The sequence below is a fragment of the Aegilops tauschii genome, chromosome 1, assembly GCF_002575655.3.
Source record: "Aegilops tauschii subsp. strangulata cultivar AL8/78 chromosome 1, Aet v6.0, whole genome shotgun sequence".
NCBI lineage: Eukaryota > Viridiplantae > Streptophyta > Magnoliopsida > Poales > Poaceae > Aegilops > Aegilops tauschii.
In genome coordinates this window covers 16,042,809-16,055,465 of record NC_053035.3, presented here as the reverse complement: position 1 = coordinate 16,055,465, position 12,657 = coordinate 16,042,809, and the positions used below count along the sequence as shown (strand labels likewise).

At 45.9% G+C, this 12,657-nt stretch overlaps 1 protein-coding gene across 1 annotated transcript; it reads left to right on the top strand.

Moving 5' to 3' along the window:
• The first annotated feature begins 7,547 nt into the window (after positions 1–7,547).
• LOC109775499 (chalcone synthase 2-like) lies at positions 7,548–12,050 on the top strand. Its single transcript, XM_073506612.1, has 2 exons — positions 7,548–7,571; positions 10,878–12,050. Exons 1-2 carry the CDS (start codon positions 7,548–7,550, stop codon positions 12,048–12,050), a joined length of 1,197 nt encoding a protein of 398 aa, XP_073362713.1.
• Positions 12,051–12,657: the final 607 nt, after the last annotated feature.

The following is a 12,657-nucleotide window of genomic DNA, read 5'->3' as shown; positions in this document are numbered from 1 at the left end:
CAATCTCTCTACGGGGTTGCACACATACGGTGTCAGCTATCCGGCAGGGCTTCGCCGTCCAGAACTAGTTCCTGCCGGAACCCAGACAGCCGTACGGCTCTACGAAACTCTTTTCGTGGGAGGGAGAGAAGAAGCCAGATAATGCATGGCATGTGTATGAGAGCAAGGGATGAGTGTGGAGGGCTGCCCCTCCACCTCTATTTATAGGAAATCCCAAGGGGTAGGGTAGTTTCACACAAAAACCCAAAATGCACATGAATGAAGTCCTTCCACAAGGACCTAGAAGTGAAACCAATGAACAAAAGGGTCCCCAAGGGGGGATACCCCATGTGGCCGGCCACACCCCCATGAGGGGCCCAAAAAATGGGTCCTATCCATCCATGTCATCCCCAAGATCTTTTGGAGCAAAGCCCCAAAAGGTGGCTTTCCATAAAGTAACCATAAAGCCGATTTTCACTATTCACGACGACATTTTTCAGCGTCTGATCGAACTGAAAATATTTATGTGGGCTAAGAACATTTCCAGTACCCACTAAAATGATTTTCAACGCGTTCCGAAACAATTCCGGTCTTAGTGATTTTCATCTGCGAAACGCATCTGAAGTGGCTCCGGCAGCTCTGGAACATTTCCGGTTTTTATCTCAAAAAATTCCAAAAAGCTTCCAGAATGATTTTGGCATCCTCCAAGAATTATCAGGCATGTGCTGAAACCAATTTGACTTAATGGTGTGTCCCGAAACAACTTTTCGGTATCATCGAAACTTATCCGATGACCTCTCTCTGCGGTACCATTCCGCTGTCCGAAACTTTTCGGTGTCCGAAACTTTTTCGGTGATTTTCTCTCAGACTCCCTGTCTAGTATTCAGCAGATAGATGAACCTTAAGCGTGTGACCCTATAGGTTCGGTGAAGTATAGACATGACCTGGAACCCCTTCCGATCAATGATCAACATCGGAGCCGTGGACACCCATATTGACCCCTATACCCACACGAATGAATATTCGAGTGAACCTCCAGTTGCAGTGAGCTATTCCTGTTGCTTCGCGATATGTCACAAACACCCGAGGTGAGATTTATTGCATGCCCATGGACGAACAATTTGTCCACCATGCAAGTTACCTCGTTACCGGTTTTGTTCTCTTTTCTCGTTTCCGTGTTCCGGCATCCCAGTGATCAAATCACAATGTGTCTGGCCAGACGATGATGGATACCGTTACACCGAGAGGGCCCGAGTATATCTCTCCATCGTCGGAGGAGCAAATCCCAATCTTGAGCTATCTTGTTACTTCCTATACTTTTCCGTGAACCCGAAAGCTGCCGTAATAGCCACCCAGTTACGGATGACGTTTAACAAACCCCAAAGTTCACGAAGCAAGCACGAAGGAACTTGATACTCTCATGGTCTAAGGAATTATGCAAACATTAACTATCTCAATGATATTAACCATAAACTTGTGACGAAGGTATCTCATAGCTTAACATCAATTTGGGTCGATTCAACACAAGTGTTCTACCAACATCGCGCCCTCAGAATTGCCAGCATAGACATGCCCATGATCAGGAAAATAGGATCATCATGCAATACATGAGCCAGTCTTAGAGGCAAGACTAGGAATACATTTTACCGTTTAGTATACCACACGTGCACATGAGTTTCCCTCCGAGCCTCGTGGATATTGCAGACTCGGGAATCATTGCAGTTATAGCATGGAAGCTAAACATTCATTACAAACTTTGGAGATACAAAATAACTGTTATTACTGCCTCTAGGGCATATCTCCTACAGTTAGCCTGAGCAGCACCTCTGATAGTCCAGTTACCTGAGCTTGTGCATGGCATAGTTGCAGGCTTCAGCTGTTTAGCGTCCCTATATTGCCCTGTCCTACTACAGCCATTTTAGGATCATGATCTGTCAAGACTCATGACTTGCAACATGACAAGGCGTCCAAGGAAATGCTTCACAAAAAACAGGGGCACGAGGTCGGTTGGTACTCATTAGTTCTATTTTAACGAGTATGCCGATGTTCCTATTATCTTTCTTCGAAGTACCTAAAGGGGTACGATAGAGACTGGATTTTTATCAATCTCGAAATTTTTGGCAGTCGGATGATATTAAGACAAAATATCGCCTGGCAAGATGGGATATCATTTGTCGACCTAAAGAATAAGGGGGTCTCGGTATTGAAAACCTAGAGATTAAAAATAAATCCCTAGTGAGTAAATGGTTATTTAGGTTATCAGTAGAGACTGATGGTATGTGGGCACAAATATTACGAAACAAGTACTTACAATCAAAAACTATGGCCCAAGTTACCGCAAGACCTAATGATTCGCCGTTCTAAAAGGGAATTATGAGAACGAAAGATATATTCTTTTGTAGGGCCAAATTCTTGATTGGCAATGGGTTGACAATAAGATTTTGGGAGAACACGCTTTATATAATATTGTACAACGTAAGGAGGATTACGTAGCTACTGTACTACAGGAGGTGCCCTTAAATATACAATTTAGGAGATCCTTAGTTGGGGAACGCTGAAACTCCTGGTTACACTTGGTGCGGAGGTTGATGGAGATTCAACTATCCGACCAATCTGATTCCTTCCACTGGAAACTAACCAAAAACGGTGTCTTCATGGTCAAATCTATGTATATGGATCTAATTAATTCTGTCCCAATCCCAAGATCGTTGCATATCTGGAAAATTAAGGTTCCCTTGCGTATCAAGATTTTCATGTGGTTTGTCCACAAGCAAGTGATCCTCGCCAAAGACAATTTAATAAAGAGACATTGGGTAGGAAGTGCACGATGTTGTTTTTGTGATCGTGACGAGACAATATGACAGCTATTAATAGATCGCCCTCTTGCGAAATTACTTTGGCGAATGATTCATATAGCCTTTAACATTATCCCTCCAGTTAGCATTGAAACGTTATTTGAAACGTGGCTACCTGGAGTAGATCTTATTACAGTGTCCCGTATTCGGATTGGAATATGTGCGCTTATTTGGGCTATAAGGAATTGCAGGAATGAGATGATATTTAACAGACAACATACTTTAACTTTCTTGCAGGTCATTTTCAGAGCTACGGCATGGATCCGTATGTGGTCTCACTCCTACGGATTTCAGGGAGCCTCTGGTTACTGGGTGCAACCAGTGAGAGATGGTTGTACGGGCCATATTCAACCAGTTTGGATGGCGGTCTCATAATAGGATATGCGTCTAGTGTTCTAGTCCTATTTATCCTGCCAGTTGTGGCAATGAGTTTCCCTTTTTTACTTTTGTTTTTTTTGCTCCTTCGTACATTTTAATAATATGGCCACATGCATCTTTTAGATGCAGAGGCCGGGGGAGCCTCCTTTCCAAAAAAAAATGTGCCCTGCTGGAGCTCCCCTAATCCCGAGGATAATACTTGGGGTCGCACGTCCCTGCCTCAAACAACGTTTATTTTGGTCATGAATGTGCACAACAAGTGCAATCGTGAGGTGCCATCTCAGCCTCTGCGCAGACTGGAACCGAGGCAACTGATGATGTTGGGTGGGACAGGGTGCCCACGAGACGTGCCATTGTTGAGGTAGAACTTGGAGCCGTGCACTGCACCGACACGTCGAGCCTTGTGTCGAATACCTGGTGGGCGCAGGTGTAACGCCCGGATAATTAAGCTACAATAATCCCACGTTAACGCTGCCACGTCACCCCGTTTACTGTTGATAAACACTCGATAGTTCAGAACCGAAACAAATTCAAAATTTAAATAAAAGCAAATAATAAAAGTTTACAAATACTAAAACTAAAATCTTCGGAGTGAGCCAAATAATCCATACTAAATATTGGTGTAGAAACCACACTCCTCTAAAGTATTTAAATGCACCATAGTAATTAAAACAGCGGCAAAACTGTTATTTAATAAATACTTTTAAATGATAAATAATTACAAAACTATTTTATTTAGGTGCCAAAGTTAATGTGGCAGTAGTATATTTATAAATACAAATTTAGGGGCTAGTGTTAATTTTTATAAAACTGAAATAAAAACGAACAAAAATAAAACAGAAAACAAAAGAAAAAGAAGAGGTGAGAGTGAGAGAAAGACCCCCGGCTAACTGGGCCAACCAGCCCAGCCGGCCAGCCCACTGGCCCATCCGGCCCACCCCCTGCTTACTAACCCACTCCCCCACACCGGTGAAACCCTAACCCCCCACGCAGCCACTCCTCCTCCCCACTCGCTTTCTCCCTCTCTCCCCCGATCCAGATCGGATCGGGGCCCGACCACGCACGTCGCCCCGCCGCTGGACCTCGACGCCGCCCGTAACGCCTCCGCCTCGGTCACCCCGTCACCGCTCGGATCGCCGCGCCGCCGTCCTCTTCGCAATCACCGTCGTCGTTGCTTCCACGTCCTCCTCCCCACGGGTCGCCCCCGAGCCTCGCCGCCCTCTTCTCAGCAAACGCGGGTGAGGCCCCCGGCCTCCTCTCCCCCTCGCCCCGCGCTCACCACGACCACGCCGCGCCCCTACCACCGCACAGCTCTGCCGACTCCGCCCGCCCGCTCCTGCTGTGCTCTGCTCCGACGAGCTCCGCGCCCGCGTCGCCACGCAACAGCAGCTGCTTCTTCGCTGCGCTGCAGCTCACCGTTGCGGCTTGTCGCACGCACTGCCCGCCGCTCTCTCACGGCCCTGTCTCTGCCCCGTGCCCCCCTCACTCCGCTCTCGCCGCATACGGCCGCGTCGCGCTGCCCGTGCCCCATTCGCCCCGCCCGGCCACTGCATCGCGTGCGCCAGCGCGCCTTCCCCGCTCTGGCCGTCGAGGCCCGCACCCGCCGTGGCCTCTTTCGGTCTCCCCTGTCCGCTTACGCCGCCAGTCATCACCGTCCCACGCCGTGCGGCTCGCCTTGGCTACCGTGCTCGTCGCCGCTTCCCTGCCGTTGTCCCGACCCTGCACTGGCCGCGCCACCCCTCCCGCTTCGCCCCTCACCGCCGGCCCCAGGCCACCGGCCTTCCCCTGCTCTGGTGCCCTGCCGGGTCCGCCGCCCCGCGCGCCCCTGGGCGTGCGCCCGAACGAACGGGTGCTGGGCGCCCGTTGCGCTCGAACCCGCTAACGCTGGCGCCCGCTAAGGCCCCTAGGGCCACTGCCATTCGGGCCCACCCGCAGAACGTTTTAATAATAATAATAAAGAAAAAAATTATTATTAAAAATAAATAAATAAATAATAATTAAAATAATTAATTAATTGATTAATTAATTTCCTATTTAATTAATCTAATTAACTCGTTAGTTTAATTAAATAGCAATTAGATTAGTTAAACCCTAATTAGACTAAACAGTCAATGACGAATGGGACCCACACGTCAGTTGACCAGTCAACTCCCCAGTTGACTGCTGACGTCATCCTGACATCAGCATGCACTGTTCTGGATAATGTTGGATTTAAATAGATAATTAAAATCAGAAAATGATTAAATCTTTAGAAAATCATATAAAATAAACCGTAGCTCAGATGAAAATACTTTCTACATGAAAGTTGCTCAGAACAACGAGACGAATCCGGATACGCAGCCCGTTCGCCCGCCACACATCCGTAGCATAGCAAACATGTAACATTTCACCTCCGGTTCATCTGTCCGAAAACGCGAAACACCGGGGATACTATCCCGGATGTTCCCCCCTTCGTCGGTATCACCTCCTACCGCGTTAGAGCATACCTAGCACCGCGTTTTGCCTCCTTATGTTTTGTGATGCTTTGTTTGCTCCGTATTTACTGTTTCCTCCCCCCTCTCCTTCTCCGGTAGACTACGAGACCGACGCTGCTGCTGCCCGGTTCGACTACGGAGTTGACGACCCCTCCTTCTTGCCAGAGCAACCAGGCAAGCCCCCCCTTGATGACCAGATATCGCCTATTCTTCTCTATACTGCTTTCATTAGAGTAGTATAGCATGTTACTGCTTTCCGTTAATCCTATCCTGATGCATAGCATGTCCTTGCTTCTACTGTTGTTACCTTTACCTGCAATCCTACATGCTTAGTATAGAATGCTAGTTTTCCATCAGTGGCCCTACATTCTTGTCCGTCTGCTGTGCTATACTATCGGGCCGTGATCACTTGGGCGGTGATCACGGGTATATACTTATATACAATATACATGACACCTGTGGTGACTAAAGTCGGGTCGGCTCGTAGGAGTACCCGCAAGTGGATCTTCGTGGCGGAGCGACAGGGCAGGTTGAGACCACCTAGGCGAGAGGTGGGCCTGGCCCTGGAAGGCGTCCGCGGTTACTTCAAAATAACACGCTTAACGAGTTCTTGGTATTTGATCTGAGTCTGGCCATTTGGTCTATACGCACTAACCAGCTACGCGGGAACAGTTATGGGCACTCGACGTCGTGGTATCAGCCGAAGCTCCTTTTGACATCAGCGACTGGGTGGCGCGCGCCGCATTGGACCGTAAGCTCGCGCTTGTATTAAGGGGGCTAGGTCTGCTTCCGGCCGCGTACGCAACGTGCAGGTGTGCAATGGGCGATGGGCCCAGACCCCTGCGCGCATAGGGTTTAGACCGGCGTGCTGACCTCTCTGTTGAGCATAGGTGGGGCTGCGACGTGTTGATCTTCCGAGGCCGGGCATGACCCAGGAAAGTGTGTCCGGCCAAATGGGATCGAGCGTGTTGGGTTATGTGGTGCACCCCTGCAGGGAAGTTTATCTATTCGAATAGCCGTGTCCCTCGGTAAAAGGACGACCCGGAGTTGTACCTTGACCTTATGACAACTAGAACCGGATGCTTAATAAAATACACCCTTCCAAGTGCCAGATACAACCCGGTGATCGCTCTCTAACAGGGCGACGAGCAGGGGATCGCCGGGAAGGATTATGCTATGCGATGCTACTTGGAGGACTTCAATCTACTCTTTTCTACATGCTGCAAGATGGAGATGGCCAGAAGCGTAGTCTTCGACAGGATTAGCTATCCCCCTCTTATTCTGGCATTCTGCAGTTCAGCCCACTGATATGCCCCTTTACACATATACCCATGCATATGTAGTGTAGCTCCTTAATTGCGAGTACTTTGGATGAGTACTCACGGTTGCTTCCCTCCCTCTTTCCCCCCTTTTCTTTGTACCTGGTTGTCGCAACCAGATGCTGGAACCCAGGAGCCAGACGCGACCGTCGACGACGACTCCTACGACACTGGAGGTGCCTACTACTACGTGCAGGCCGCTGACGACGACCAGGAGTAGTTAGGAGGATCCCAGGCAGGAGGCCTGCGCCTCGTTCGATCTGTATCCCAGTTTGTGCTAGCCTTCTTAAGGCAAAGTTGTTTAACTTATGTCTGTACTCAGATATTGTTGCTTCCGCTGACTCGTCTATGATCAAGCACTTGTATTCGAGCCCTCGAGGCCCGTGGCTTGTATTATCATGCTTGTATGACTTATTTATGTTTTAGAGTTGTGTTGTGATATCTTCCCGTGAGTCCCTAATCTTGATCGTACACATTTGCGTGCATGATTAGTGTACGGTCAAATCGGGGGCGTCACAGCAGGTCTCTCAGGCTTCCAGACGATGATGGTGGCTTCGTCTTCGCAGGTGCCAGCGCCAGAGCTCAACGTCGAACGTCTGGAGCGCATCCGCTGGCCCAGCTTTCGTTTTTTTGAGGGCATCCGCTTGTCCAGCCGGTTCACAGCGGGCCATCGGGAGCTGGAAACCCAACCTGGACAGCCTGTTCAGCAGCCTGCTTCTCTTAGGCCCAAATGCTCGACAGTTGGGCAGGCTATGAGAAAGCCACATGATCGATCGCTAGGGTTTTTGGGCCACAGTTGCGAGCCGGCCCACTACATAGCACGGCGCTGCGCGTAGGTTAGCTTAGTTCGGGCGCCACTATATCTCACCTTCAGCGAGACAGAGGGAACCCTCGCTAAAGGCAGCCGCTAGTTGGGCGGGCCGAGGCGCGCAGGAAACAACAGCCTGAATTTCCGTTTCTTGATGGTTTTTCCGTTCATTTTATGCTTCATTTTTTTAATTTTCTTTGCACTTCCAAATATTCTGAATAAATATCTTGCAAAAATCACCCTACATAAGAACATTTAAAAATATTGACCAACATTTCAAAAAAGGATGAATATGTATAGAAAAAATGTTTATCACGTATACAGAAAATGTATACGAAAAATATAAAATGCTTATGAAAGAATTTGATGATATATTTTAAAAAAAGTAACTCAACTATTATTAAAAATGTTGAACACGTCTGTTAAAATGTTAAGCATGCATTTGGAAAATGATATATGTGTGTAGAATAAATATTCACCATATATTAAAAAATAATGAAACCAAATTTTCTAAATGCTTGAATAACATTTTTTGGAATAAATGTTGACCTTGTATTAAAAAATGTTATTCTTGTTTTTTTTTCATCCGTTACTTTTCTTTTTTCCTCTCCAATTTTTTTTCATCTTTATTCTTTCTGCATTTTTCCTTCGGTTTTATTTTTATTTTTTGTTTATTTTGTTCCATTTTAAGTTTTTATTTTTCGATTTTGTTTTGTTTATTTTGTTTTTTATTCTACAATTTTTATATGTAAAAAATATTCTTCTAATACATAATTATCTTTTCTCAACACAAGTTAAATTTTTTAATTTTTAATAAATGGTCAACATTTGTACTATACACATTTTTAACAGTTTTGAAAATATAGATCAACATTTTTCAAGTACAAGATTAACATTTCTCAAATCACATTTAACTTTTTTTCAAATGCTTAACTAATATTTCTTAAATGCATTATTTAACATTCTTTGGAACATGTTCAAAAAAAATTCTATAAACATTTTTCATTTTCAAAATGGTTGAATAACATTTTTTGGAATAAATGTTGACAGGGTATTAAAAAATGATGAAACATATTTGGTCATGTATATAAAAGTTTAATCAAGTATTTGAAAAAATGATGAACTACTATTTGAAATATGTTAAATGTGTATAGAAAAAATGTTGACCATGTATTAAAAATGTTAAAAAATGATCATGTATATAAAAATGTTAATCAATAATTTGAAAAAATGTTGGTCAAGTATTTGAAAAAGTTTAATCAAACATTTGAAAAAATTTAAATGTGTTTAGAAAATATGTTGACCATGTGTTCAAAAAAACATTTCATGGATTTGGGAAATGTTAATCAAGCATTTGAATAAAATGTTTAAAACCTGCATACAAAAAAGATTGACCATGTATCCAAAAATGTTAATCTTTTATTTGGAAAATGTTAATCAAGCATCTGAAAATGTTTGAAAGTGCGTATATGAAAAATGTTGACTAAATTTGGAGTTACGGTTTAGAAGATATGAGTATTTTAAAAAAAACATTTGATATCTACTGCGGATTTAATGTCAGAAAAATAAGGGGGTTTACTATAAAATAGCACGACGGACTAAGAATACATATTTCTTTTATTAGTAGGTATAGATATAGATATAGATATAAATTTAGCTATAGGAGGAAGGTGGCATTATTTTTTAGCTCATGTGTTGGGACGTGGAAAGACACATATCTGGGGGTATGCTCGCTCATCCGATGTACCCTGCTTCCCCCAATTTAGCTGTTGCTTTATCGCTAACGCACATCAGCTTCCATGTGTCCGATTATTAACGGAAGACAGCAAAAAAGAATTTAAAAACAGAAATGAAAGACGTGCATCCAAGGAGAACTTCCATCTAGGCTTGGATAGTTGAGATAATGGGTCAAGTACCAGCCTCCTCAGGTCAAAGCTGCTATGATTGATGAAAACGCCAACTGGTATAGGACACTCATATATACCAAGGACGAAGGACGTTTCGGCAGGCCGGCCGGCGGGCTACTGGTGCCACTACTGTTTATTTCCTCTTTATCGTTCAAATTTTGATCGGCACTTGAAGGATGTTGCAGCCGGCCAGCCAAGTAATTGCGTCATGGAATGCCGGCGGCCATGGCGCAGCTTGCTATGGTAGCTTTTCTCGTATAACAAATAGGACGTTTCTTCTGGCTTAGCAGTAGAGATTGAGTAGTTTCTCGTACAAATATGACATTTCTTCTGGCTTAGGCTAACATCAAGTTAAACATGATGGTCTATTTGGTCTTTATATGTCATCTCTTGTTCACCATGCTATGTTATGCAAATCAAGCGGTCATGGTTTCATAATTGTAAAAGATCCTTTATATTGATGTCTAGTATTTTCTGATGAACATGGAATTTTACAGCATATTTTTTGGCTTTTGATTAACCCATCAATTAAACTTTTTTCACAATTATTTGCAAAGCATGACGCCAATGACCATTCTCATGTCTGCTTAGATGGAACTCGGCAAACATGCATGCCATGTGGCATCGCCGTTAACGGCACGTCTCGTCTACCACCCTGTGTTTGACGAGTTCTCCTTTTTACGTACTCGGCAGTAGTTGCTTTTTTGTTTTGTCGAGTTCCTGATGTTAAGAACTCAGCAATCTTAACGATTGCCGACCTGTTTGCCGCGGGCGGAACACGGCAAACTCACTGGCAGAGTTGTTTTATGTTTCTTGCTTTTAAAATTGGAAACATTGCCGCGACTGCTAAATTAAGCTGATACTTTTGTACGACATGCTCCTTAAGACGGCCATTATGGTAGATTTTCTCTAAGCTGCAGGCGTCCCATTTGAATTAAGAAAACAAACAAGCCCAGTCGTCGGTCTATTCAACTCTAGAGAAAAAATGAATCCGTTAGCAAATAATGTTCTATAAAGTGGCAGCACTCCCAGTGAGTTCTATCACCAGAGTTGAGAAATACAATCTTACGTTAAGTGCACCTGACAAACGACCCTTGCTAGCAAGCCCTTGCTACTTAGCTAGTACTCCTTGGTGCTGATCAATGGCGGCGGTGAAGTTGGAGGAAGTGAGAAGGGCACAGCAGGCGGTGGGTCTGGCGACCGTGCTGGCAATCGGCACGGCCGTCCCGGCCAACTGCGTGTACCAGGCCACCTACCCGGACTACTATTTCAGAGTCACCAAGAGCGAGCACCTCCCGGACCTCAAGGAGAAGTTTGAGAGGATGTGCGAGAAGTCCACGATCAGGAAGAGGCACATGCACCTCACCGAAGAGATCCTGAAAAAGAACCCTAGCATCTGCTCCCACATGGAGCCGTCGCTGGACACGCGCCACGACATTGTCGTCGTGGAGGTGCCCAAACTTGGGAAAGAGGCGGCAGAGAGGGCCATCAAGGAGTGGGGCCAGCCACTGTCGAAGATCACCCACGTCGTCTTCTGCACCACCTCCGGCGTGGACATGCCAGGCGCCGACTACCAGTTGACGAGGCTGCTTGGCCTCTCGCCGACGGTCAAACGCCTCATGATGTACCAGCAAGGCTGCTTTGGCGGTGCCACGGTGCTCCGCATGGCTAAAGACATCGCCGAGAACAACCGCGGCGCACGTGTGTTGGTGGTCTGCTCGGAGATTACCGCCATGGCATTCCGTGGCCCCTCCAAGTCCCATTTGGATTCGCTGGTCGGACATGCGCTCTTTGGCGATGGCGCGGCCGCTGCCATCATCGGCGCCGACCCCGACGTGCCCTTCGAGAAGCCACTCTTCCAGCTAGTATCAGCGAGCCAGACCATCCTGCCCGACTCCGAGGGTGCCATCAACGGCCACCTTACGGAGGCAGGGCTCACCATCCACCTTCTCAAGGACGTGCCCGGGCTCATCTCCGAGAACATCGAGCAAGCGCTCGAGGACGCCTTCAAGCCTCTGGGCATCCACGACTGGAACTCCATCTTCTGGATTGCACACCCTGGCGGGCCGGCGATCCTGGACATGGTTGAGGAGAAAGTTGGCCTTGACAAGGAACGCATGCGCGCCAGCCGAGAGGTCCTGTCGGAGTACGGCAATATGTCCAGCGCATGTGTCCTCTTCGTCCTCGACGTGATGCGTAAGACCTCTTCCCAGGATGGCCAAGCAACCACTGGAGAGGGTAAGGAGTGGGGTGTCCTCTTCGGCTTTGGCCCCGGCCTCACCGTCGAGACGCTCGTCCTCTACAGCGTCCCGATCACAGCCACTGCATGATCGATCAGCAAACAACACTTTATTATTTATTCGCCAACAACATAAAACCACCAGTACTACAAGTGGTTACGAGAGCGACGGTGTGATGGCTGTTCTGAGTTTCCTTTATCCCTGGTTTTCACTTTTTGTTGTGTTTCTACTGTAAGAATTGATATGCGTTTTCCTCCCCAAACCCTGTTGTATGTGCTCCTGATGTACCTCGTGTATTTTAGTAACGTTCAACATTATGTTTCTTATTAGTAATTTTATACTATAATGTATGGGTTGCACTGTTTACATCCTCAAACATGTACGGTTCAGCTGCCTGTCTCTTTTCCCTCTCACCCTCATCATTGAGCTTCTTAACCATCTATTTACTTTTGCCGCGATAACTGCATAATCCATATGTCTGGGATGCTAAACCCATCTACGATAGAATGTTCTTAATTAGACATACTAGTTATTAACCCCGTGCACCTAGCTACAGAGGCGAGTGTTTTCGGTTGTCAAATATAGGGATATTCAGGACATTATTTTGATCAGCGTAATAGTATTTAATTTCTAATTTTGTATAGATAAAAGGATCGAGTTAAACAGCTCCATCCGTTTGTGATTGTACTGTTTGCAT

Bases quoted from the DNA above. Each gene is read 5' to 3' on its own strand.
- LOC109775499 (XM_073506612.1), top strand. From the start codon at position 7,548: ATGATGGTGGCTTCGTCTTCGCAG. The intron at 7,572-10,877 runs GTGCCAGCGCCA...GCGGCGGTGAAG, and splicing joins TGGTGGCTTCGTCTTCGCAG to TTGGAGGAAGTGAGAAGGGC.